Here is a 25,079-nt window from a genome sequence, read left to right as displayed (position 1 = left end):
ACCAACACATTTCTCAACCTCCCAGAACTTTATCAGTGTTGGACTTTAATAAATACCACCAACGTTATTAATAGCTCTCACTTCTGTCTTTCCTTTTTTTTTCTACGCATATGAGCTCTGTTGTACATGAGATCCACTGGGAATAAGTCCACTGTAATCAGCTCAAATGAAACACAAGAAACTCATTCACCTATTAGTTATAAGAACTAACCAGTGAAAGTAACTGTTATTCACTTCAGGAAGTACTCCTTAAACGAAACTGGTTAGTTTACAAGGTAATAAAGAAATGGTAATAAGTGTGGTTGTGTACGTAAGATCAGTTTTTATTTCTGTTCGGTTATCGAATAATCCATTATTTTTATTTCAACTCAACTGGTTTACCACGTGCAGTCAAAGTTTGACTAGTACTCTATAATACTGATAGCAACATCAGTGCCTCTATAAATATTTAACCGACTTGGAATAGGAAAACTTTATTCTGCCTCTCTTCTAAACCCACATTTTATTAGTGCCGCGAAACGATATTTCAAGACATAAAGACATTAATCCATGCAGCTCCAACGTGATCTATATGGAAACTTACATTTGACCTTTCATGAACGGAAACTACGCGGACTTTACAAAACCAAACTATATGGTGCATTTTTAATACATATCATTCTATATTATCTATACATTACTGTGTAGTCCAAAGGTCAAATGTAAGCTAACTGCTTGCTAAGGTTCTGATAAATCACGCAATAGAGAATGCTGTTTTATCAAGTGCTGACCCCATGTCTATGACGTAGTCGTTAAACAGAGAGCAACAGGGAAAACAGCTGGTTGTCAGGAAAGATCGGAACTAGGTTAAATCAACTACTGTTACTTTTACCGATGAGTCTGCGTGATGGACAAATTAATGAAGTTCAACAGTCATGTTTTTCCCTTATAAATCAATTCTTTATTAACTTTAAACCCAAATGGTACTTGTGAGAGAAAACAACAACAACACAAATTTCAGAGTTGAATCAATATATGGAAGTTTGCGTTTGTTGGAAGTTAAGAAAAAATTATACCTGGTAATAAGGTTGGCTCTTCTAGTGCAAAAAGAAATATGCTTTATAGGTTTACCAGTTAAGTGACATGTTCAAGGGTCTAAAATGCTAAAAACCTGATATCGATACCCTTGGTGCATACAGTGAACGGGACCACTGTGTAGCTCTGCGTTTAAGAGCAAACATATTTTCAATTTTTGTTTTCCGTTTCTTTGGAATTTGTTTGTTTTGAAGATTTGTGTATCCTAGATTTCTCCAGTACAGTACCCCCCGTTAGCTGATCGTGTTTGATATGTAAACTACACAACTTCGTCTTGTTAACATAAATATAGCGTGGATCATAAGAACTTATCTGGGGAAGTGGGGTTGTTAAGGCAAGTGCACACCCTTTTCATACACACACAGACCTGCCTGTTCAAGAGGTTAAGTTCATGTCTCTTTCAGAGTTACTTGTATGAACTTTCACACCACTTCGCGTTAAAACGACGCTGTACACGGTGTTACTAAGATATATGGCTCCCTCTAGAGACGATTAAAGTAACTGTAAGGGTACCATATCCTCATATAATTCATGTATATCTAAATATACACATTAGTTCTAAAATCAACTTAAATTCTACGTACTGATTCGAATAAACGTTCAGATGTACCTCTACCGAAATTGTATAATTACGATGTGAAAACCGGGTGCTTATTGTGGGTGTACAATTATTAGGCAAGTTTTTCACAAGACCTATATTTGAAACAGTTTGTGTACAACAGAAGATATTATTTCTTGAAATACATCATTTAAACGATAAATTAGAACATCATTACCAAATTATACTCTCATCGATCGAAGTACGATTCATGAGTTTCGAAGCGCTCTCTGCGCGTGTAGCAATTATATTTTGTATGAACAAGGGTAGTTTGTATTCCATTTGCTCTTTAAAAAGAACAGTTTTACCTCTTTTTTTTCTTATCTGTGTAGCATTATGTTTTTATTTCGGAACGAAATACATACGTGCACACACACATACATACATACTGGGGCAAAGACCTCTGAGAAACAGTTCCCCCCTGAACGATACACGAGGTTGCATAACATGAAGCGAAACAGAAATTAAGGGGTAAGAGCAGGTGCTTGTCGAAATTAATACTTATACAAGTAAGTATAAGTGAATCATCACTGCGTTTCCTATTATAAACCTTCAAGATACATCAATCCCCCTCCCACTTTTAACTTTCGGCATTGCCAGTCAAGGTTAACAGACTTCTCAGATATCATCAGTTCGTTTACCCTTGCTAGCAGACGCTCACCTTACATTTCCCTGAAAGAGATTCTTCCATAAAACCAACTGTCTCGTCCATTTCAATGCCCTCATCCGACACTTGGCCCGAGGAGGCGCCATTCTGCTGCGAGGTGACGGTTTCCATGGCAACAAGAGGGCTAGGCGGAGAAGGTGTAGCTGTCCTTGTATCGGACCGAGGACTGTCCCATCCTTGAAAACCGGAGCTAATGCTACTAGTCCAAGAATACGCATATGAACCTACGCATCAAAACAATTACAACAGAATGTGATAAGAACACGGTAACATATATGTATGTGTGTGTGTATTTATATATATCACCTGACAGAAGAGAAATGCAATGACATTACAAAAACTCATACGTTAACTGAGAAGGTGGTAGTTGAGGACACTTGTTTAGTTTACGTCCATGTTCTGACGTATCAGTACAAGTATCTCCATCAAAACTTCCAGTTAATTCAGGTTCATTAAAACGTACACATACACTCGTTCTTGTAAACAACAAATACCTGTTACAACTGGTAAAGCATTAGAAACCACTAGGCCTAACATCTGCGATAAAAAAAATAAACTCCAAATCTCTCGGCCTCACAACCACATTCCTCTCAAAAATTCAGTTTCATATTGAAAGTCAAAGGCGTGTAAATAGAAGTATCGCTAGACACAAGCCCCGATTCTATTTGACAGTGCCCTAAATCCCTGGTTGGCGTCTTTAAAAATCATAAGAGAAAACCTCATCAATATTATAGTATAACGCAGAAAATTCGCGCATATATGGAGCCGAGGCTTAAACTTTTAAGCACCTAGGAACGCTTCTGCGTATAAAAATAGCTTTTCAGAAAGGTCTTGTCTTCCACATGCCAATGCCTAAAAGGGCCTCTCGAACAATACCTTAACTTGTCAATTAGACTAGACGATGAGAAATAAATGATTCTCCAAAGTGGGGAAAAAATGTAGATTACGTGATTTTAATCACAATTTCTAAGCCTACTGATTTTTAAATGCTTTACCAGCTTCGGTCGTCTAAACTGCAGCGTATTATCACCAACAGTTGGCGTTATGTTTATCATAAATTTTAAACCAACTGTTACATTTTATTTATCTGAAGATATTTCTCCGTCTTTCGTTATAGATTTACTATTATATTATAACGAAAACTGAGCAATACTTCATGTTTAAATCACTACGAATTATTATCCTACATAGAAGTGTGGTACACTTTCACTCAGGCAACACAATACTCATAATACTTAAATATACGAACTGAATATTTTACAACGATAAACGCTTAAACCAAAACTCGTGTTGTTTTTAGCTTGTTTACAGCACGTGCTTTAACTCCTAACCGGTTACACAGTACGAAGAAGCGGTTGACGTCGAATGACGTAAGTAAAAACGGAAAGATAAAGAAAGAGAGAGTAGAAGACTAGAAGTGGTTTCATTTCCGATGCACTAAGAATTAGTTATGTAACGAAATACACAAAATTCCCAGTGGTCATTTGGGTCAGTGTACATAACAATTTTGAGGATGAATCAAATTGTTAGGAGGATTTGACACGACTGTGGGTACATAATAACTGATGTTGTATCCTGTGACAAAAAAAAAAAAAAAGATAGAAACGCTATATTTAACTTCAGTCTTGTACGATAACCAAATCTGTATAAAACTGTGACGTACAACAGGTGGTATCATTACAGTATACGAGAAGTCTTGTAAAAAATATATATTAATAATAAAACTATATATACCCTCGAAATGATCTAAGTTACTGGACGTTCAAACAACATCGAAGAAGTTTCAGTAATTTCCGTTCCTGGAGTCTGTCTAAAAACCGGTTCCTTTGTTTTACTGTGCGCTTGCAAGTAATACAGTTAGTTCTATTTTACTAGCATCTATTATTATTTATCTTTTTTATTTTAAGATATTCTATTATTTTGAGAAGCAAAGCACACAAATGTTTAAAAGTATTCAAAACCGGTTCTTTCATTTACTTTACGGATAAGTACAGTTCAGAAAGGACACATCACGTGATGGCTAATACCTTTCACCATGATTTCTAATATTTCTAAACGTAATCTCCAGTTCGCGGATTCGAATCCGTCCCAAGATGATACAGTGGAAAGTCTACGGATTTACAACCCTAAAATCAGGGGTTCAATTCCACGGTGGTCACAGCTGATGGCCTGATGTGGCTTTGCTATGTGAAAACAAACACACCCATCACCTAACATACACTTTCATCCATGGAAGTGTTATAATGTTTCAATCAATTCCACTTCTCGCTATTAAATTATATGCAGAAAGTTGGCGGTGGGTGTTTCTGAGTAGCTGCTTTCCTTCTAGTCTATTCAATTCTAAGTTAGAGATAACTTGCGCAAATAACCCTCGAGTATATTTGCGCGAAATTATACAAACAAACAATATTTCAACCTCTATAACAAACAAGTAATTTTTTTTAAGGGGATGAAGGGTGAGGAATGCCGGAACCCCAATGTAGCTCCACCATCTTCACTTAGCAATTTGTTGTTTTTATTTTCCTACTAAAATGGTCTGCGCTCAGTTCAGGCCATCACGCATGCTCTGTGACGATGATCAGTGAACTTTATCATCAACGCCCCAGTATTACACGATAATTTGTACATGTTGGACGCATTGTCGCGTGTACATATCTGTCAGTGGTAGTTCTAGGGTCGTGACTCACATTCACGGAACTAGCTTCTCCATGGTTAAAATAAAATCAGGTTGTGTTATTAATTCTTACCTACACATCTGATCTGAGAATTACTTTAAAAACTTAATAATAGTTACAGTTTTCTTGTTTAATCGTATCCACATAATTTTTTTTTTCACGAAATATTTCAGGATCACGACTATATTTGTTGTATCCTGTCCAGCCTGGTATTGTGCGAAAGGTCTCATCGACACTGGATATTGCAGATGTGGTGGGGTTGACAGAGTATAATATGTTTATTTTGCTTTCACTCATGGGTTCATGGAATTGCTTGGTTGGCATTGGTGGTTCTAGGTTTGAGACTCACTTTCATGTACCTTATTTTTTAGACTTTTAGCACAAAGTCTGTCCATGTACTGTTCCTAAATAATATTAATAATAATGATATAACATATCACCTTTTATTGGATTTTCTTCATCTCTGTGGACCACAAAAAGACCTATAGAACATGTTGCCTTTCCCTTTCCATAATCATGTATCCTTTCAAAGGATTACTTGAAGGAGTACCTCAGAGTTGCTAGTAAGTAGTACCTTGGACTACAGTTTAAAAACCACCAGACCAGAGGAAAATAGCTCGTAGGAATCCCTTGAACAAAAGACTGAAAACAACTGGACAGGATGAAAGTAGCTAGCTAGGAATTCCCCTGATCCACAGATTGAAAACCAGTGGACTAGAAGGAAGTAGCTAGTGAGGAGTCCTGATCAATAGAATGAAAGCCACTGGACTAGGGAGAAATAGCTAGTTAGTAGTCCTGATCTATAGATTAAAAGCCACTGAACTAGGGAGAAGTAGCTAGTGAGGAGTCCCCATGATCTATAGATTGAAAGCCACTGGACTAGAGGAAAGTAGCTAGTGAGAAGTCCCCATGATCTATAGATAGAAAGCCCCTGGACTACAGGGACATAGCTAGTTAGGAATCATCCAGCCACTGGACTAGGGAGAAGTAGCTACCAAACAACTGCTGGACTTAGCTAGTTAGGAATCTCCAGTCACTGGATCACTGAGTTACTGTCACCTGTTTCTACAGCTCCTTAGGTTTGTGGCCAGCTTTTGCACTGGTGAAACTAAACACATGAAAAAAGAAATATTTGTGGTTAGCCAAACTGTGCATTATGAATGTTATGTGGCCAGACTAAGCAAGTTGTTCCAACAGGGTAATATATTACATAATTTTACATGTATAGACATATGTATGGTGGTAAAAAATGTCACACCCTTGGATAAGAAAAGATAATCATTCATTCAACATTTTTTGTTTTTTTCTAAATCCTGTTTTTACATTGTATGCATTTAATAGTGTACTGTATATGACTGGTAAATTATATGACAATTTTAATATATCCAGCAGTCAGCATAGTGGACAGTGGAGTTGAGGTTAAGTGGTTCATGTTCCATTACTGCAAAAAATAAAATGAAAGTGCTCTACACATTAAAGTGTCCGTGCATTATTATTGTAACAGTTAAATCCAACTATTCAAGTTTGGCATTATTCGGAAAGTTTGGTTTGACAGTGGGTAGCATTGACAGCTGCTTTCCCTCATGTTTGTTATTTCAAAATTAGGAAGGGCTACGCTCTGGTCGCCCTTGTGTAGCTTTGCCCAAAGTCCAGCAAAGAAACAAAGGTAATTTTTGCAAGTCTGTTACACTTGTCACACATCTACTCAGGTAATTACGTTTGGTAAAAGAAAGTGAGTGCTGAGAGTGATGTACAATACAACACCAGGTATAGCAACACTATGTCTGTTTGTCTGTTTTGGAATTTCGCACAAAGCTACTCGAGGGCTATCTGTGCTAGCCGTCCCTAATTTAGCAGTGTAAGACTAGAGGGAAGGCAGCTAGTCATCACCACCAACCGCCAACTCTTGGGCTACTCTTTTACCAACGAATAGTGGGATTGACCGTCACAAATATAACGCCCCACGGCTGGGAGGGCGAGCATGTTTGGCGCGACTCGGGCGCGAACCCGCGACCCTCAGATTACGAAGCGCACGCCTTAACGCGCTAGGCCATGCCAGGCCTTAGCAACACTAATCACTTTAAAACAAACTGCTCACACCGACCAGCCAGTGCCACTGTACTTACCAGTAGACTATGAAAGGAAATTACAGACTTCTATGTTTATAAAAGGCTGGGCTTTAGACTCACCACACAAATCTGGGGTGATACACTACTCCTCTGGTAAATGTAAAGTTCAAATTCTAAAATCATTTTCTTGAATTAAACCAAAGTTTATGATACGTAAAACTGTTTACATTTAAACCTCGCTATCACTTTAATAGTGTGATATATTTACACTAAACCACTTTATTGTTACATCTTCTAATGTAATTATACACTAAACTACCAGACTAACACAAGAAGTATGGTAATTACTATTAACACACAATGCTCACAACAGGATCCTACTCAAGTAATTTACTGTTCATTTTATAAATGTAGGCTTAATTATTCTCCTTGTTGCTGATAAACTATTCAAAGCAATATCTTTGCTGAGGTAATCAACACCAAATTGTTTTAAATTAGTTCTCTATGATTGATTGTAGATGAATATAAAGAATATTAACAGAATTACGAAGCTATGTTTATTATTATTTAATAGTTGTCAAGATTGTGTTGTTAGTTTAGTAAACATATATACAGGTTTAAGACTAACGTGTTTACAGCTGTACATGTTATTTTGTGTTATTAAACTTAGTATACCTATATATAGATTTAGGGCCATGAATCCAAGACGAGCTTGAATCTCGTTAGAATTTTTTTTTATTCAGGCTACCTACGAATATAGCTGATCAACTGATGATCTAATGGCTTCTAATTGTTATAAAGGCTGTAGTTTTCTGTTGTGTTAACTGATTGCATTGTATTTCTTTAACCGATTTGTTTTTCAAGTTAGGCTTCATTCAGTTCTGACCTTAAAAGTTTACTTTCTTTTGATGATGAGCTATCAATAACATAAATTATACGAGTCACAGCCGTTGATTTAAACACTTGTATTATCTAATTTAACGATCTCAATTACACCATTAATTGTAAATTATAATTTTAAAATAAAGTCGGCCTATCACATAAATTTTCAATGTGGTTTTGAAGAACTAAAATCTAATTCTGTAAACAAGTGTCCGGGAAAACGGAAACCCTTCGCACTGTTTACCGGGGTCGATGTGCGGCTCTGGATCAACAAACGCCCTTCCCTGAACTTGCCCTTGCGAACGTGACGAAATATTCTGTAGAGAATAATTGCTTTTACAAGCTATATAACATATTTAGAACTAAGAACATACAATATTACAGCTTTTTTTTTTCTCATGATAAAACTGTCAGACTAACATGAAAGACTCTATGGCATGGAACTCCAACATATAAACACGCATGACTTGAGGGAATAATTTCATGTAAGCACCATTAACAGGCTTTCTCAGGACCACGCCACCTACAATGACAAGAATCTATGAATAATTGAAAATATTTTATTCATAACGACACCGCGTAAACAAGCAGTGAAAGATAGGCGTAAACTTCTATTTTATTAACTAATGGCTGTGTGCCAGTTGTAAATGAAAATTTATTTAAATATTAAAACATATAATGCGAAAATTACGTCTGTGGTAGACGTGAAGCCGGAAATCAAATTCACATACTGCGATTACTTAATGGAATCAAAACGTAGATAAATCAACTCGTAAAAACCTTAATCGCTAGAATGTTATAAGAATTGAACCAGCTTCTTCAAAAGTAAATATGCAGTTTCGTCCACGGTTACGCTTCAAAAGATAACAAAAATAAAGACTGGAAAAGTGAACCTGTCAAGGTTACCTCTCTAGAATTATAATACATAAATACGAAACAACACCTTTCCTGGTTAAAATTACACAAAACCAAACTAAGCCTGGCTCTCACGTGAGGCATACGAAAACAAACAAGGGACTTTCTTCACCGTATTCTTGATACCCACAGTGCTGCCGGGTTTGTCTTTAACGAATGTAAAGACAATTCCTACACTGCTAAAGTCTATCGCACCAAACATGCTCGTCCTTTCAGCCCTGGGAACGTTATAATGTTACGTTCAGTCCCACTATTCGTTAGTAAAGAGTAGCCAACAGTTAGCGGCAGGTGGTGATAACTAGCTGCCTTCCCTCTGGTCTTACACTGCTAAATTAGGGACGTCTAGCGTAGATAGCCCTCGTGTAGATTTGCGCGAAATTTGAAAACAAACAAACACTGCTAAAGTTTTCTATCTTTCAGCCTTCATTTCAGGCTGTTCTGTATAATTCACAATGTGTGAGGAATTATTACAATTTCTGTCACGTGAGAAACGTAACTGTGGAGACTTGGAACTTTAACCTCACATACACTCCAGTGGCTACAACAAAAGCAGCAGATTATATATATAGCCTGTGGGTAAGGTATTTCCCCACCCCACCTCTTTTTTTTTTCTTTTTTTAGCAGACTCCTATACATAACAGAAGGAATTATTTTGTACTCTTGCGTTACCTTGCCCTTAGCAAAATAAGATTAATGGCACGTTGCCATAACCCCTCTGTGTGGAGATGACGAGAAAACATTTTAATGGTAAAGACCCGTTTTCCTGGAGGCTTCTGTTGTGATTATCCAGTCAAACGGAAAAGCATCAACTGGAATGGATGCTCAGTTCAGTTTCCCTCTTTTCAAAATATAAGGTTAAGGTACAATTCAGGGGGAAATTTAACAGTTAAAATTAACCCTTAGTTTAAATTTTCGTTTATTTTTTCTCTTTCCCAGACAGTTATATAAACATATTTAGTCCCCCAGTAATACAGTAATATGCCCCGGACTTACAGCGCTAGAATCCGAATTTCGAAACTCGTGATGGGCAGAGCACAGGTAGTCCATTATATAGTTTTGTGCTTTATTACAAACAAACATATTTAGCCCCCACGTGGGACAGCGATACGTCTGCGGACTTAAAACGCAATAATCCGGGTTTCGATAACCTTAATGGGCAGAATACAGATAGCCTTGATTAGTTTTGTGCTTAATTACAAACAAACATATTTATCCCGGACACAATTATACTCCCCTATTATGAAGCAAAGAAATGTCTAAATTGTAATTACGGCATATTAATATACAATACAGGTAAGCTAAACGCATATTTTTATTTTTTATCACAAAATGTTTTTTTCTATATCATACTTTATTGTGCTTTGATCCCGGCATGGCCACGTGGATAAGCCACTCGACTCGTAATCTAAGGGTCGCGGGTTCGAATCCCCGTCCCACCAAACATACTCGCCCTTTCAGCTGTGGAGGCGTTATAATGTGATAGTCAATCCTACTATTCGTTGGTAAAATAATTGCCCAAGAGTTGGCGGTGGGTGGTGAAGACTAGCTGCCTTCCTTCTAGTCTTACACTGCGAAATTAGGGACGACTAACGCAGATAGCCCTCGTGTAGCTTTGCTCGAAATTCAAACCAAATCTTATGCTTTGTTTCTATAAAAAATATTGTAATGTGTATATTTTCCATAAAACGATTATACTCACGTTTTCTTTTTTTCGTGATATAGTATAAGGATAGAGATCTCCAAATTTGTTTATTTAAAGTTTTGTTCGTTTATGCATTTGTTTGGAATTAAGCACAAAGCTGCACAATGGGCTATCTGTGCTCTACCCACATCGAATATTTAAACCCGGTTTCTAGCGTTGTAAGTTTGCAGACATACCGCTATGCCACTGAAGGGGTGTAAAGTTTTGACCAATACATCTTGACAAGTGATGTAAAATCCAGCTTTTTTTAATGTTTTAATTTTAACATACAATTCACTTAAAATTCACATATTCTGGGTGTTTTTTCTTTCTCACAATAATCTTAAAACGTTATGAAATTCCCGCACAAATATTCTGTATTAAATAAAGCGCAAATATTAAAATTTTGGGGTTCATCGTTGTATGCTTGGAATCAACCAAAGTGTGGCGCTCACACTTTTCACTCTTCAATGGAGGTCGTGTCCTTTGGTGATTTAAATGTTCAAATCCATTTAAACACATCTTATTTATCTCTAACACTGTGAGCACTTGACTTTATCAACTCTTAGCTGCTAAAGTAACTCAAGGTTATCAAATGGACACACGAAGCAACATCAACATGACTAGGAATACCTAAGGCTACACAGTTAGATAAACACATGCGAGTGTATATGTGTTTGTGTGTGCATTTGTTTAACGAATCTCGCAAACTTAAAACGTGAAACCTCTATTCAGCCGGCCTCGAACTAAGTTTGTATGACATTCAAAACCGGTTTTCATATAGGTTGGTAAAAATATTATTGTAGGCCTACCTACAGTGGAAATAAGGACGCACCGAATATAAACTATGTTGAATTTTATTCCAAGGAAATCAGTACTAATGAGATGAATTTAACCAAACTACTTACAATGTTACTGATTATAATTACTAAATATATTCTTAATTAGAGTACGAAAACAAAAATTATTATAACTCAGCAACTGATATAAATATCAATACCACAGCCCAATATTTGCTTAAACTGTCACAAGAAAATTTCTTAGCATTTTGAAACAACTTATGTAGAGGACACATCACCGAAATTTCTTTAAATAATGTTTAGTTACTCTACCGAATTTGTATTAATTTATACGATCATCTTGTCTAAAGTTCATGAGACAACGTTAATTTCTATAATCAGTATTTGAATAACATTAGTTATAGCAAGTTAAAACTGAAAGGAAAACAAACGTTTTCAGTTACGTTGACAAACTGTTTAAATGTCTCTGTTAAACATGTAATTTATACCTGAGTCAGAACGGCGAGGGGACTTAGGACTACAAGATAAACTCATGAGCACCATAGCAGCAGAACAATCATTCATGACGTCACTATCGTCTGTTGAACTCGGTCGCCTTTTTCGTCCGCTAAATTGACATAAAGAAAAAAATCGTCATTTCGATTATTTAAAAATACAGATACAATTAAAAGACGAAAATTATTGTTAAACTAAACATTATATTAAATACCAGAGGAAAAACAATATACATATACAATATTACAAAACACTTTTAAACAATACATACATATATATATATATATACATACATATAGACACACACACACACACAATACTACAAAAGCACTTGAATAACCATTCCAATGTCGAGAAAGCAAACCTATATCAAGTGGTATTTTAAATAATGGAAAAATAAGAAAAAAGACAAAAACATGATAATTTCTTACTAGAACGTATACACCCAATATATACAATAATTATCTGACAGACAGGTATAAGATTACGATTTGTCGTGTGTCTCTTAGATTTAAATGTTGTCATACAACATTGGTTTTGTTTTTTGTTGTTTTTTATTTCGCATAAAGCTACTCGAGGGCTATCTGCGCTAGCCGTCCCTTATTTAGTAGTGTAAGACTAGAGGGAAGGCAGCTAGTCATCACCACCCACCGCCAACTCTTGGGCTATTCGTCGGTAAAAAGAGTAAAGTCGAGTGCCTTAACCACCCGACCATGTTGGGTCCCAGCATTGGCAAGCAGACAAAATTTTACACAAAACCACTGAAGACCTTTTGCTTGAAATCTAATTTTTATCTATCAATAATTTAATTCTTTGTTATATATATATATATATATAGACACACACACACACACATAAAATATTAAACTGGAAAAAAAACAGAATCGTTTTGATTAAATATTCCAGTATTTTAATGTTTTGCTTTTTTAATTTTTTTCTACATGACCTTCATGCCACAAATCGATAATAGATATTTTTAAAGGACATATATCGGTGAAATCATTCTTTAATTATCAGAAACGATTATTGAAACCTGACCGAGAACAAGTTTTTCTTATAATTTGCTCCACGCATCTATGAGAATAAAACAAAGAAAAATTGCAGAACGTTACAATCACACAGAATAAAGTAACGATACAAAAATTACACAGAAAATTATCTTCCCTAAAAAATGTGATTTCTGTTTAACAATTTAGTTCCACTTTTCTCTTATTTGTAACCAAACGACTGTTATTATATTTCTATCCACGATGATACTGTATCATTATCAGTTTGGTTGATAAGCAATAAACTTACAATAGGAAACAGGGGTCGTGCAGGTGGTTACCTTTACGTAAGGATATTGAAAGGTTTATCAATAATTTTACCACGTGCAATTTCACAGTTGCAACACAAGATACAAATTATGAACCTTACGACTCATCACAAATTTTGAAACATTTAATTTGGTATATTTTAGTTACAACACGTATTCTCAAAAACTGCTAGACTAGAGACCCTTAATGGCTTAGCGATAAATCTGATGGCTTCAAATTCTAAAACCGGGTTGGTGGGCACAACACAGATAGCCCATCAGGTAGCTTCGCATTTAACAGCAAACAATTTGATTGGTTTATTTTGAATTTCACGAAAAGCTGCATGAGGGCTATTTGCGTTAGTTGTCCCTAATTTAACAGTGTAAGACTAGAGGGAAGTCATCACCACCCACCGTCAACTCTTAGGCTACTCTTTTATTAACAAATAGTGGGATTGACTGTCAGACTGTAACGTCCCCACGGCTGAAAGGGCGAGCATGTTTGGTGTGACAGGGATTCGAACCCACGTCCCTCAAATTACGAGTCGAATGCTTTAACCACATGCCCAAGCCGGGCAGACAAAAAAAAAAACAGAGTAAATATGAAAATAAGGGGGAAGGACATATACTTTTAATTATATTTATTGTTAATAAGCGAAAATCAGTAATGTAAAACAATAACGAACTTTATATAAAATAAACATTAAAAATATTTTCGTAAATATTCCATTGTTAGACCTAGTTGTTATCTTAAAATCATAACGGATAGCGCCTATGGTAATAGCTCCTAAATGCGTTGGAAGTATTCCATCTACCAGACAACATCCAAATGCTGATGTTAAACTAGCCAGCAATCAGGGAAAATCAATTAAGGATATGGAGTTGAGTACTTACATCCACAACGTCTCAACCTCCTACTACCCTTGTGAAGTTACCCTTAAATATTCTTATAATTCCTAAAGCAGAAATGAAACAAAATTTTTACCATATGAAACTCCTCTGTTATCTCTAATTACTTCTACAGCTATTTCAGAGGAGTTGAACACCTCACAAGGAAAAAAAAAAAAAAGAAAATAAAGGCACTCGTCAGCGGTTTGGTTTGTGGATCTGGGGATGGGTCAGGTGCACACTAGACCTCCCCCACCTCACAATGTCACTCGTCAGCGGTTTGGTTTGTGGATCTGGGGATGGGTCAGGTGCACACTAGACCTCCCCCACCTCACAATGTCACTCGTCAGTGGTTTGGTTTGTGGATCTGGGGATGGGTCAGGTGCACACTAGACCTCCCCCACCTCACAATGTCACTCGTCAGTGGTTTGGTTTGTGGACCTGGGGATGGGTCAGGTGCACACTAGACCTCCCCCGCCTCACAATGTTAACTATTTATTCCTGGACAATATTAAATTAATTACTGTAAAGGATCAGAGGTTGTGTAACGCTTTACTAGCACCCCTCCCCCCAGATCCTTCTCTGGTGGGAGTACGAAAACAGGATGGGGTGGGGAAGCATAACAAAATCTGACGACTGATTCGGTTTCAGTAACCCTCAAAACTTCTTTTTTTGAGATTCTCATAGAGAAGAAACGTTTTTCTTTTGAGTAGATTCAAAACAACTACTTTGTTTTGTTTTTAACTATATAAACTTTTAACAAAGTTTGTATATAGTTTTAAAAACGCGATGTTATTATAAACATCACGTTATTAGACAAGCGTAAAAAGTATGTTATTATTTTAGGGCTTGTTACATTGTCAATCCGAACGAGAAAAAAATGTCCCAGTTTTACACTCTGGAAATCTGGTAACCCTAATCCTGCTAGTTTTAGAAATCTAAGGAAGTTAGCATGGACAAACAAAACTATAGTTTGAACTGTACTAAATATGAAAATGAATGTCGTACCATAATAATTTAATGAAATAGTCATTTTATACCTGTTTTAAGTTTTAGCTTCAGTAATACCAAGATAAGCAACGTTTACTTGTGTGGGCTGTCTGCTTACCGCGGATATTGGAATCCGGTTTTAGCAACATTTGGTAAGTGATTATGAAAAATATGTGGTGCAAGTTAAAAAATTTCTTTCTTGTGGATCACTGTTATACCCTTAAAAATCCCATCCTTTTAAAGTACGTTCACTAATTAAAACCACATATTTTCAAGAGAGATAACAAAAGTAAATATTTACTTAGCATATGTGGTCACTTTAATACTTCATTATATGATCAAAACATGAAAGAAATAAGAAATAATTAACAGGTTTTTCATTGAAGTTAAGTTTCTAAGAATTTCAAAATTCTTTAATGTGACATTAACACTTCAGAATTTAAGTTCAACCTTTCTTATATAAATTTTCATAGTAAATTGCCGATTCATGGAGTTTATTTCGGTTTACAAAATGTTCTTTCCTGACTAAGGACAAGTGCATAAGTAGGTTTGAGTTTTATTTTATTGTGTATGTCTTTGCAGTTATTCATAACGAAAACGAACTTTACTCCGTCTTACTAATATTGTAGTTTCCATCTATAGATTATTTGAGTCTGACGCCACCTAACAAATTGATATTGTGACGTAAAATTGCCGGTTAGAGATTAATAAAATAATTCCAAGGTCAAGTAGAAGTGTCATGTGAAATACCAAGTCACTTTCCAGTCCTAATTTTCTGACTTTTTAAAGTACTGTTGTGGACTATGTGTTAATAATTTATTTTAGACGGTTAGCATTCTTTGGTAGAGGGAGTTTTGGCAAAAGGTAGTTATGACGTGTGACGACTAGAAATTTTCGAATGTCTGGACTGGTTGAGAAGTCTCGAAATTTCATGAGGTTTATAGGGGAAAATATTGTACGTAAACACCAGAAACAACTGAATTAGTCAGTTAATTAATGAATTAACCAGCTGTGAAATAAGTCAGTTCATTAAAGTTAAATTTGAACTTAAGTTTTGACAAGGTATATAGTGACTTTCATTTTATTTGTGAGTTGGGGGTAGCGTTTAGAACAATTAATGAAATAAATTATTTTCGTTATCATTAAGTTGGCCGGACTTTGTATAACTTTTACTTAATAATAAGAAATAACCAGTCAAATGATTGAATTCATTATAACACTGATGTTAGGAGTGGAATAATTTTTGTATAAATAAAATACAGTCAGGAACGAACATCAGGATAATAATGACAGATGCATGAAACAAGATAAAAAATTGACTGAGAATTATGAATTAGTGGATGTGTGGGAGGGTGAGACCAGAAAGAATGGTGGAGAAAATCAGAAGAATGAGATAAGGTTTGGGATTTTGTTTGCTTTAGCCAAAGCTACACAAATGGGGCATTTGCATTTTGTCGACTGTGAAGAATCGAATCTCCAAATTTTGTCTTAGCTCCATGAAGAGAGAACGAGACATAAAATTAAAATAAGACCACGAAAGAAATAGGAATTTAAGAGAGAAATTATAAGAACAAGGCGTAAGACTTAAAGAAAAAAATTTGATTGAATAAAATATTGTAGACATGCGAGAGGATTGTAACAGTAGAAGTATTAAAGGAAAATATACAAGTATATAGAACACGTATAACGTGCAGAAAAGACAACCAATGACAGAATAAAACATAAGAAAAATCAATTGCATGAACTAAAGTAGTCATGTGAACCCGATAATTTGAACCCCGAACACCATTAACCCAAAATATGGAGTATAACCAAACTGACCTACAAAAAACATTACTATTGAAACTCCTTAGATTAATTGAGCTATCTCACTATCTCATCAAGTTACAGAATCAAGAAGGCTAGCTGAATAGCTCCATCCAATCAAGCAACTAACATAACTAATACAGAAAGATACTAAAATAAAATGAATGGAATAGTCAAAAACATGCTATTCAATATGTTGCCCATTTAAAAGGACCAACCTTAACAGCATTAAGAAATCTGCCAGCTGAGAGTGTAACAACTAATAAGTATTGGTGGCTACCTTATCAAACAGATGTGGGTTGGTACATCAGAGAGGAGTTTTCAAAACACAGTTTCAGGGTAAGGTAAGAAGAAAAGATGATATATTAGCTGAGCTTGCGGAAGATGTAGAAAGCCTTGCCCTCATATGCAACCTGGATTACCCACATTAAATGGTAGATTAGTTGACACATAGTGTACAAGGTCATGAAATACGTGAAACATTGTAGAATTCAAAAGAACGGATGGTCCAAACCCAAAGTCAATTGTTATGATCATTTTTGGACTTACATTGACAGGAGAAAAGCCAAATGTTTCATTCGCTTTAGCAATGACTTGATGGAAAGCCCAAGGTTCCTGTCGAGACAACTTCTAGGGAAGTACCACAAATAAAACCACTAGTGGATTCTCTCAAACATTTACCGAAGAACTCTCCCACTGACAAGACAGCAAGTGGCAGTAAAGGGAAAAAGATCATCGTATCTTCATAACATAAATCACGAAAAGCAACCAAAAACATTTGATCAGTGTACAGTTTGAATAGTAACCAAGACAATGGACACGATTTTGTTTTGTTAATCAGAATTGTAACTGCACTTTAGTTAACATATTTAATTATGAATAGACTTTTGTTAATAGTAAACATTGACTTAATTAATTAATGAAAGTTTAAAATGAATAAATATTAGCCTTATTTCTATATTAGAATTGTTCGAGAAACTTTACCATCCAAGGATGGGCTGTGTTGCAAAATGTTTCAATATTTAATTCAGACGTTTTGTAATGAGTGCAATAAGTAATTTTGGCATTACTTAGTGATTATGTTCAAAAGTTTTCTAAGTGTCTAGATTAAGTGAATTATCATGAGATTTGGGAAGAACACATTGTATATAAATACCAGGGGGAGTGGGTGAGATTATCAGTAAGATAATAACTTGTTGAGTTAGTCACTGAGTTTGTAATTGATGTCACATCAACACTGTAAATTTTGAATTTGTGATTCAACAAAGTAAAAATCCCCCGCTGGTACAACGCTAAAATAAGGGGTTCGATTCCCCTCGGTGGACTCAGCAGATAGCCTGACGTGGCTTTGCTATAAAAAACAAACAAACACATACAAAGTAAAGAGTTTGGAAGTGTGGAACTATTTGGTTTTCTTTGGGCAATAACTTGTAGTTGTTACAATTAAATAAATAAATCGCTTTCGTTATCGTTAAGTAAACTATACTTTACATTAGTTTTACCAACTAATAAAAAAAATCGGTATAGCGATAGAATCTGTCACAATAGAGCTATAACTTACAGACAGCTACTATGTTGACCACTGTTTTAATTACTGATATGTTATACACATTTTCGTACACACACACACACACACACAAAAAGTTCGCCTTTTGCGTTTATGAAGTTCTTCGATTAAAAAAATCAAAACATAAATAAAAATTGACACTTAAATAGTTAAGACTTGAACATAATTTGTCAGTTTTAACTTTCTAAATACATGTTTGAAAAACAAGTAAAACCTGTTAACTTTAAGCACTTAACAGGCTGATAAAATATTTGTTTGAGAGGATGCTTAACGAAAACAGGCCAAGTATGATTCTCTTTTTTTATATATATACATATATGTTTATGTGTGTGTCAAATATATTCATCTGTACCAACAGACCCATCCGTTTTGCCTTGTGTTCAGGGCTAGGCAAGTGGGAACCCACCCGTCCTTTAACCTATTTATTCTGACAACTTTTCACAAGTACACATAACTGTGCTAAATTTTTTATGCAGTTTATCGACCAGGAGATGGGACAGAAATGGTAGAACTATCTTGACCTTAAATGTTCAATCACATACTGGTTTGACGTTTTAACTATAATGTTTATACCACTAAAACACGTAAAAATATTGAGCTTAGAAAGCCATAAGCAACTCTATAAATTATGCAAATAAATCCTCGTCAGAGACCTTACACTAACTTTTCTATTTTGTATTACACACTGTTTCACTACACATTGATGCAAACTCAGTTATGTGAATAAAAAGTGAACAGACAATGCTTGTCAAGCTGTAACTCTACCCACAATACTAATGAACTCTCCCGGTGCAGGCAATCAGCTGGTGTCGAGAGTGTAAAGTGAAGCTAACCATTTTCAGCCTACAAGTTATGTATAGATTAGCGATAACTATGGTATGTGTGCGCAAATTACTAACTGTCACTTTTGCCGGTACATGTTGTGACCTGCAAAAAGCATTATAATTTTTCGAATATAAGATTTAAATCACGCTCACACATGTAAACTGAATACATTTTTCAGTAGAAAGAAATATAAAATACTGTTTTAACAAAAAAGCAGGATTTTGTTTTGCGACAACGTGAAATACTAGTTTCTTTTCGAGTTTACCTGCTGATTAAGTATTACTTTATTATAAGTTACAGTTTCATAATAAGGAAGATTATTTTTAGAACAGGTGTAGCGTAACTTGAAATAATTTTAAATCCTCTGTTTCGCGAGTGTCGCTCAGATAAAAAACAGAACCCATGTAATAATTTTACTGGAAAACCTACATATTTTTATACAAAAAAGGTTGAAGTTAAACAGAAAATTTGCGGTAATAACAAATTTTGCACATGTAAAGAAATCTCCTGGTAAGTAAGGTCTGTAAAGTTGAGAAAGGGTTATTAATTACACGTTTCCAATAAAACATAACCTCTAAGACGGGGATTTTAATGAAAGGAGAAGAGAATCTGGTGTTCCAAATCTGTTTACAAAATGTATCATTGATTACATTAATCACGTGATTTTGTATATTTTACCTTTGTAATGTTGGAACTTCAATGGTTAGTGATGGAGGTCGTCTTCTAATATCGAATTGACCCTCAGCAAGCCTTGAATAATCAGTATCTAAATCTTGTAGTCGTGCAGACTTCCGGCTTTCAAGTAAACGAACTTCTTCCAATTTCTTTTTTAGCAATACAGGCTCGGTAACTTGAGGATTTGGAAGTGAAGGTTCTACTGTAATCATTACCTGATCTAAGTTAGGCCTATGATGATCAACTAATCCTGCGACCTCTCGGCCTTTGTAAGTCACAAAAACTCTCTGTCTTTTTTTTAGTTTTACGCGAAAGATACTTTGGAAGCCTGGTCCAATTAGTTCATGAAACAAAAACTCTCGAGTTTCTTTGTTTTCAAGTTGGACGCAATAAATATTTTCTTGGTTACGCTCATCCGTTTTGGTGGCTCGAATAACACCCGGATAATATAGCCCGTCCTCGAGTGGAACACTGACTCTCGTGCCCAAGATAGATCGCTTTGCAAGACGTTTTCCGGTTGACATTTTCCTATTAACTTAACAAACTAGTGTGATGAAAACTTGAACGATTCTCTACATTGTAAACACCATATGATCCAAACGAATGAAATTTGACAGTACTTCAGTACGTTGGCCTAGTCTAATTTACTAATCTTTCGCAGTTCACTTCTGTTCTCCTTTTGTTGATTGCACGTAGCCGGTTCTTAACGTCAACAAAACCATGTGATTAGTAGCGCTTATGATTGGTCAGAGCTAAATCACCTCTACAAATGATTGGTTCTTTTGAGAAGGAAATGTTTACACGTCATAATAATCAAAACCGATTTGTTAGTCGGCATTATCGGAATATCCCTTGGGAAGTTACTAACATTTGTCTTCTATGATTTATTCTTTTATTTTTGTTTTAAGAAAATTAACCAGTAATGCAAACATTTCATTTCTCCAAGATTAGTTAACCCATATTATAAATAGCTTTCAAAGAAAAACTGCCCAATTGGCTCCGCCCAGTTGTATTCGTGTCAACATGTTTATGTCGATTCTATCAAGGAAAGAACACTTTCTTAGTAGCGACAGAACCGCACGAAATTAGAGTGTAGCTTTCTCAAAGTTTACTTACCACAATTGCTGTTATTTCTAAGTGATATTTCAAATAATATTGCTCTTTCTTTTTTTACAGTTGCGTTATTAATCATATATTCGCACTTATCGAATGATAGGGTCACAAATATAAACATTTTAGAATCTGAATGATTTATCAGAAAAATATATGTTAGTAGTCAGTAGTGTAAAACTAGTTGTACCTCATACAGTCGATGTCACTTGTGCTCTCAAAATGGTTACACGATGTGTGACCGCCAAACACACTCGCAACAAAAAAAACGTTTCAAAGGTTAAGGTAGAGATAAGTTAAACTAGGTCATAAAAGTTGATACACGAAATAAACGACTAATTATGCTGAATATATATATATATATAAAGCCCAACTTAAAGTCTGTTTTTGATTGGACAATATTTCAAACAATAACCATTCAATGGTTATTGTTGGACACCAGATGGCACTGGTCAAAGCACAAGCCCTTCTCTTTTCAATCATGGATTATAATTATTATCACCCACGTTTGGCAGTGCGTAGTTAGGGTAGCTTGGTACCATCCCTTATTTCGAACCATAGATCGTACGGAGGCACCTGGTCGACAGACCTATTTAATTTTTGTTATATAAATATTTATTTGTTTTTACATTATTCAGTTATTATGTATCGTTTTATACAACAATTGCTTAATGTAAATGAGAGGGGATTGCACTTTTAATGTAAAGAAGTGGATATAAGAGCGCTAATTAGCTGTTGGACGCTATAGCAACGGAATAAACAAATGCAAGCCCAACCAATCATCAGCAACTTGATATATAACCGCATAAGCTAAGGATATTAATCCAAGTTAACTGTTGTATTCTACAAATAATTAAAAATTAATTAGAATATTTATAAACAATTAAAAAGAACGTTAATATTTGTAACTACACTTAATGAGGACAAAATTTACAAAGACTTAAAGAAATATTATTATTAGAAATTTATGGATTGTAGCGAATATTTTTGTGTGAAAAATACTAGTTAAGCAGCTTATGAACTTCAACAACAACATAAATAACGATACGTAACTAAGTAATATAGACATAGCATGTTACGAGGTATTTTTGCTCTATCTATAAATAAAATATGTACAAATTATCCTTACGTAGCCCTCCGCTGGTACAGTGGTAAGTCTACAAAGTTAAAGTCAGGGGGTTCGATTCTCGTCAGATGAGCTGAGGTGGTTTTGTTATAAAAACACATCTTTATATTAAAATATTTCAAATTAAACAATGGTGTTGTAAGTGATGGGTTATTAAAAATTAAATAATATTAATTTTATATAAAATATTCATTTATAAAAACTAGCCCAAAACTTAATTTTTAAATTTGTTAAAGTAATAATAATTATTGCGAAAAGTTTAATTCGGCTTTTTACTTTCTTAAATAATAAGTTACAGTGTCATCTGTTGACAAACATTTGTTATATAGTCGGTACTGTTTCAGGATTATTTTATATGTTTATTGTCTTCCACAGTTTACCTTAAAATATTTGAAGAAAAATTTACTTAAAACGTATTACAAATCTTGTTCAAATGGAGTTTCCTATACTTATTTTGAAAGTCTGCTGCAACTAACATAATTACGAAAAATATCCAAATTTAGGTAACATATTTTGTTTTCACCTCATATTGAATGATCACAGTTCTTGTTCTGCTTTTTTGCTTTATATCTTCACAGTTGAAGCTGTTGTGGCACGCGATTGTCTTCTACTTAATTGCTGGTTATCTTAGTTTAAAAATTAGAACTTCTAATATTCTAAATTGGAATTTTTCTCGTGAATTGTTGATGATGTAGAAGGAACGGAAGGTTGACGCAATAGAGGCTCTTCAACTTTCGGCTCCGCATGGCCAAGTGGTTAGGATGTTTGACTCGCAATCTAAGGACCACGTTTTCGAATCCCGATCTCACCAAACATGCTCACCCTTTCAGCTGTGGGGGTGTTATATTATTACGGTCAATCCCACTATTCGTTGGTAAAAGAATAGCCTAAGTGATGGCGGTGGGTAGTGGTGACTAACTGACTTTCCTCTACTATTATGCTGCTAAATTAGGGACGGCTAGCGCAGATAAGCCATCTTGGAGCTTTCCGTGAAATTCAAAGCAAACTTTAAATTTTAAAGGCAAACAAGATTCATTGAACATGTAGTTAGTTGTATATAGGTTCACGTAACCAAGGTACAATCAAAGATATATATGGGATCAAATACTAGAAAGCTGTGTAGTTAAATAAAAGATAATTGTAGTGTTGAAACCTATAAGATAATTGTAATGTTGAAACCTATAACACCAATAATATTACCAACCACTTTCTCAACGAATATAACATTGGATCTAACTTCAGTTTCTCTCGCGTTATCTTCAATTACCGGGAAGAATTCCAACTTAAAAAGCTAGGATATCTTAATATTGTCTTTAAATTTAAGTAATTTATTGTTTACTTCCTCATCTATGTTCTTGTTATAAATCAGAAAGAGCAAACCCGTCACTAATTTAGCAGTGTAAGACTAAAGAGAAGACAGCTAATCATCACCACTCTTGGGCTACTTTTTTACCAACGAATAGTGAAATTGACCATCACGTTATAATGCCTCCATGGCTGAAAGGGCCAACATGTTTGGTGTGACGGTGTTTCGAACCCGCAACCCTCAAATTACGAGTCGAATGCCTTATCCACCTAGCCATGCCGGGCTGTCTCGTTGTATTTCTCAGGTTTCAACTTCCTTTTCTTCAAACAAACCATTTTTCATTATCGCTTTCGTTGTGATAAGCCATGAATAAATTCTAAGTATATATGAAACGTTCGATTGGCAAACTTTTAATATCATCGCAAATTTCTCAGTCTGATATTCACCATAGCGTTGTAAATTTACCATTTATATCTAGTTGATAAAACTATGAGAGCGGCATCTGTTGACTACTATTAAAGGCGAATTATACATGTTTAAATAAATGATCATGGCACATTTTATCTGTGTTATTGATATTTCTGTATATATATTTATATTTCTGTTTAACAACAAACAAACAACTTCAGTATAGAATAGATGAAGTGGAAATTGCTAGTTCACAGTCTTTACATAATTAACTTGGAAAGTACTAGGATTACAAATAAAATTTAAATGATAATAATGATAACAGAGTTTTCGCAAATCACCAATAACATAATATGTATTGTTTATACTTTTGCTGTATTGAAGTTGGTATATTTTAATCACAATATGGATTATTGAGTGATTATAGTACAATAGCAAATTTTGTCAAAATGCAGATAAAAAACTGTCACTTGGAGATTCTAACATATGTAAAATGCCTTCATTTATTTTTATTTATTTATAAGCTAGATAAAGTTAGCTTATCATAAATCAAATCTCTCAGTTTTTTGTGCTTTTTCAACATTACTTTCAAAGTTCTAATCTTGATTTAAATTTTTTAATGGTTAGGCATGGTAAAAATCCTTCTTGTTGTTTAGAATTTAGTACTAAGGTATACAATGGGCTATCACGAGTATCGAAACTGATTTTTAGGGGTGGGAGTACGCAGACATATCATTGTACTACTGGTGGACTATCCTCATTCTCTACAGAGATTGGTTACTGATTTTATAAACAGTTTCCAAATTATTCAAATCAAACAACTGTACCGTTATATAATTTTGTTTGTTTGTTTTTGAATTTCGCGCAAAGCTATTCGAGGTCTATCTGCGCTAGCCATCCCTAATTTTGCAGTGTAAGACTAGAGGGAAGGCATCACCACGAATATGGAATTAATTGTGACATTATAACGCCCCCACGGCTGAAAGGGCGAGCATGTTTGGTGTGACAGGGATTCGAACCCGCAACCCTTAGATTACGAGTGGAGTGCCTTAAGCACCTGCCCATACCGCGCACTGTTTATTTATATAAGTTTCCACGCACGGAATCAAACTGAAGATCATGATAAGAGTATGATCCTCAATAATAAATTGTAATAACTAAATACAACACGAACAAAATAACTGCAAATTGAACAAAGTCTGATCTTTCGTTATAGGTTTTTAAACAA

The 25,079-nt window shown here is 35.0% G+C and overlaps 1 protein-coding gene across 1 annotated transcript in view; it reads right to left on the bottom strand.

The window, feature by feature from the left end:
* The window catches only part of LOC143237190 (zinc finger protein 704-like), a 31,958-nt gene extending 11,361 nt beyond the window's left edge, over positions 1-20,597 (bottom strand). The window contains exons 1-3 of the mRNA XM_076476170.1: positions 19,905-20,597; positions 11,850-11,968; positions 2,334-2,563 (exon numbers count right to left, since the gene is read on the bottom strand). Coding sequence (XP_076332285.1) covers positions 2,334-2,563; positions 11,850-11,968; positions 19,905-20,425 — 870 coding nt within the window. The 5' untranslated portion in view covers positions 20,426-20,597. The remainder of the gene's footprint in view (positions 1-2,333; positions 2,564-11,849; positions 11,969-19,904) is intronic.
* Positions 20,598-25,079: the final 4,482 nt, after the last annotated feature.

The sequence above is a fragment of the Tachypleus tridentatus genome, chromosome 13 (genome assembly GCF_004210375.1).
Source record: "Tachypleus tridentatus isolate NWPU-2018 chromosome 13, ASM421037v1, whole genome shotgun sequence".
NCBI lineage: Eukaryota > Metazoa > Arthropoda > Merostomata > Xiphosura > Limulidae > Tachypleus > Tachypleus tridentatus.
This window is presented reverse-complemented; position numbering and strand designations above follow the sequence as displayed.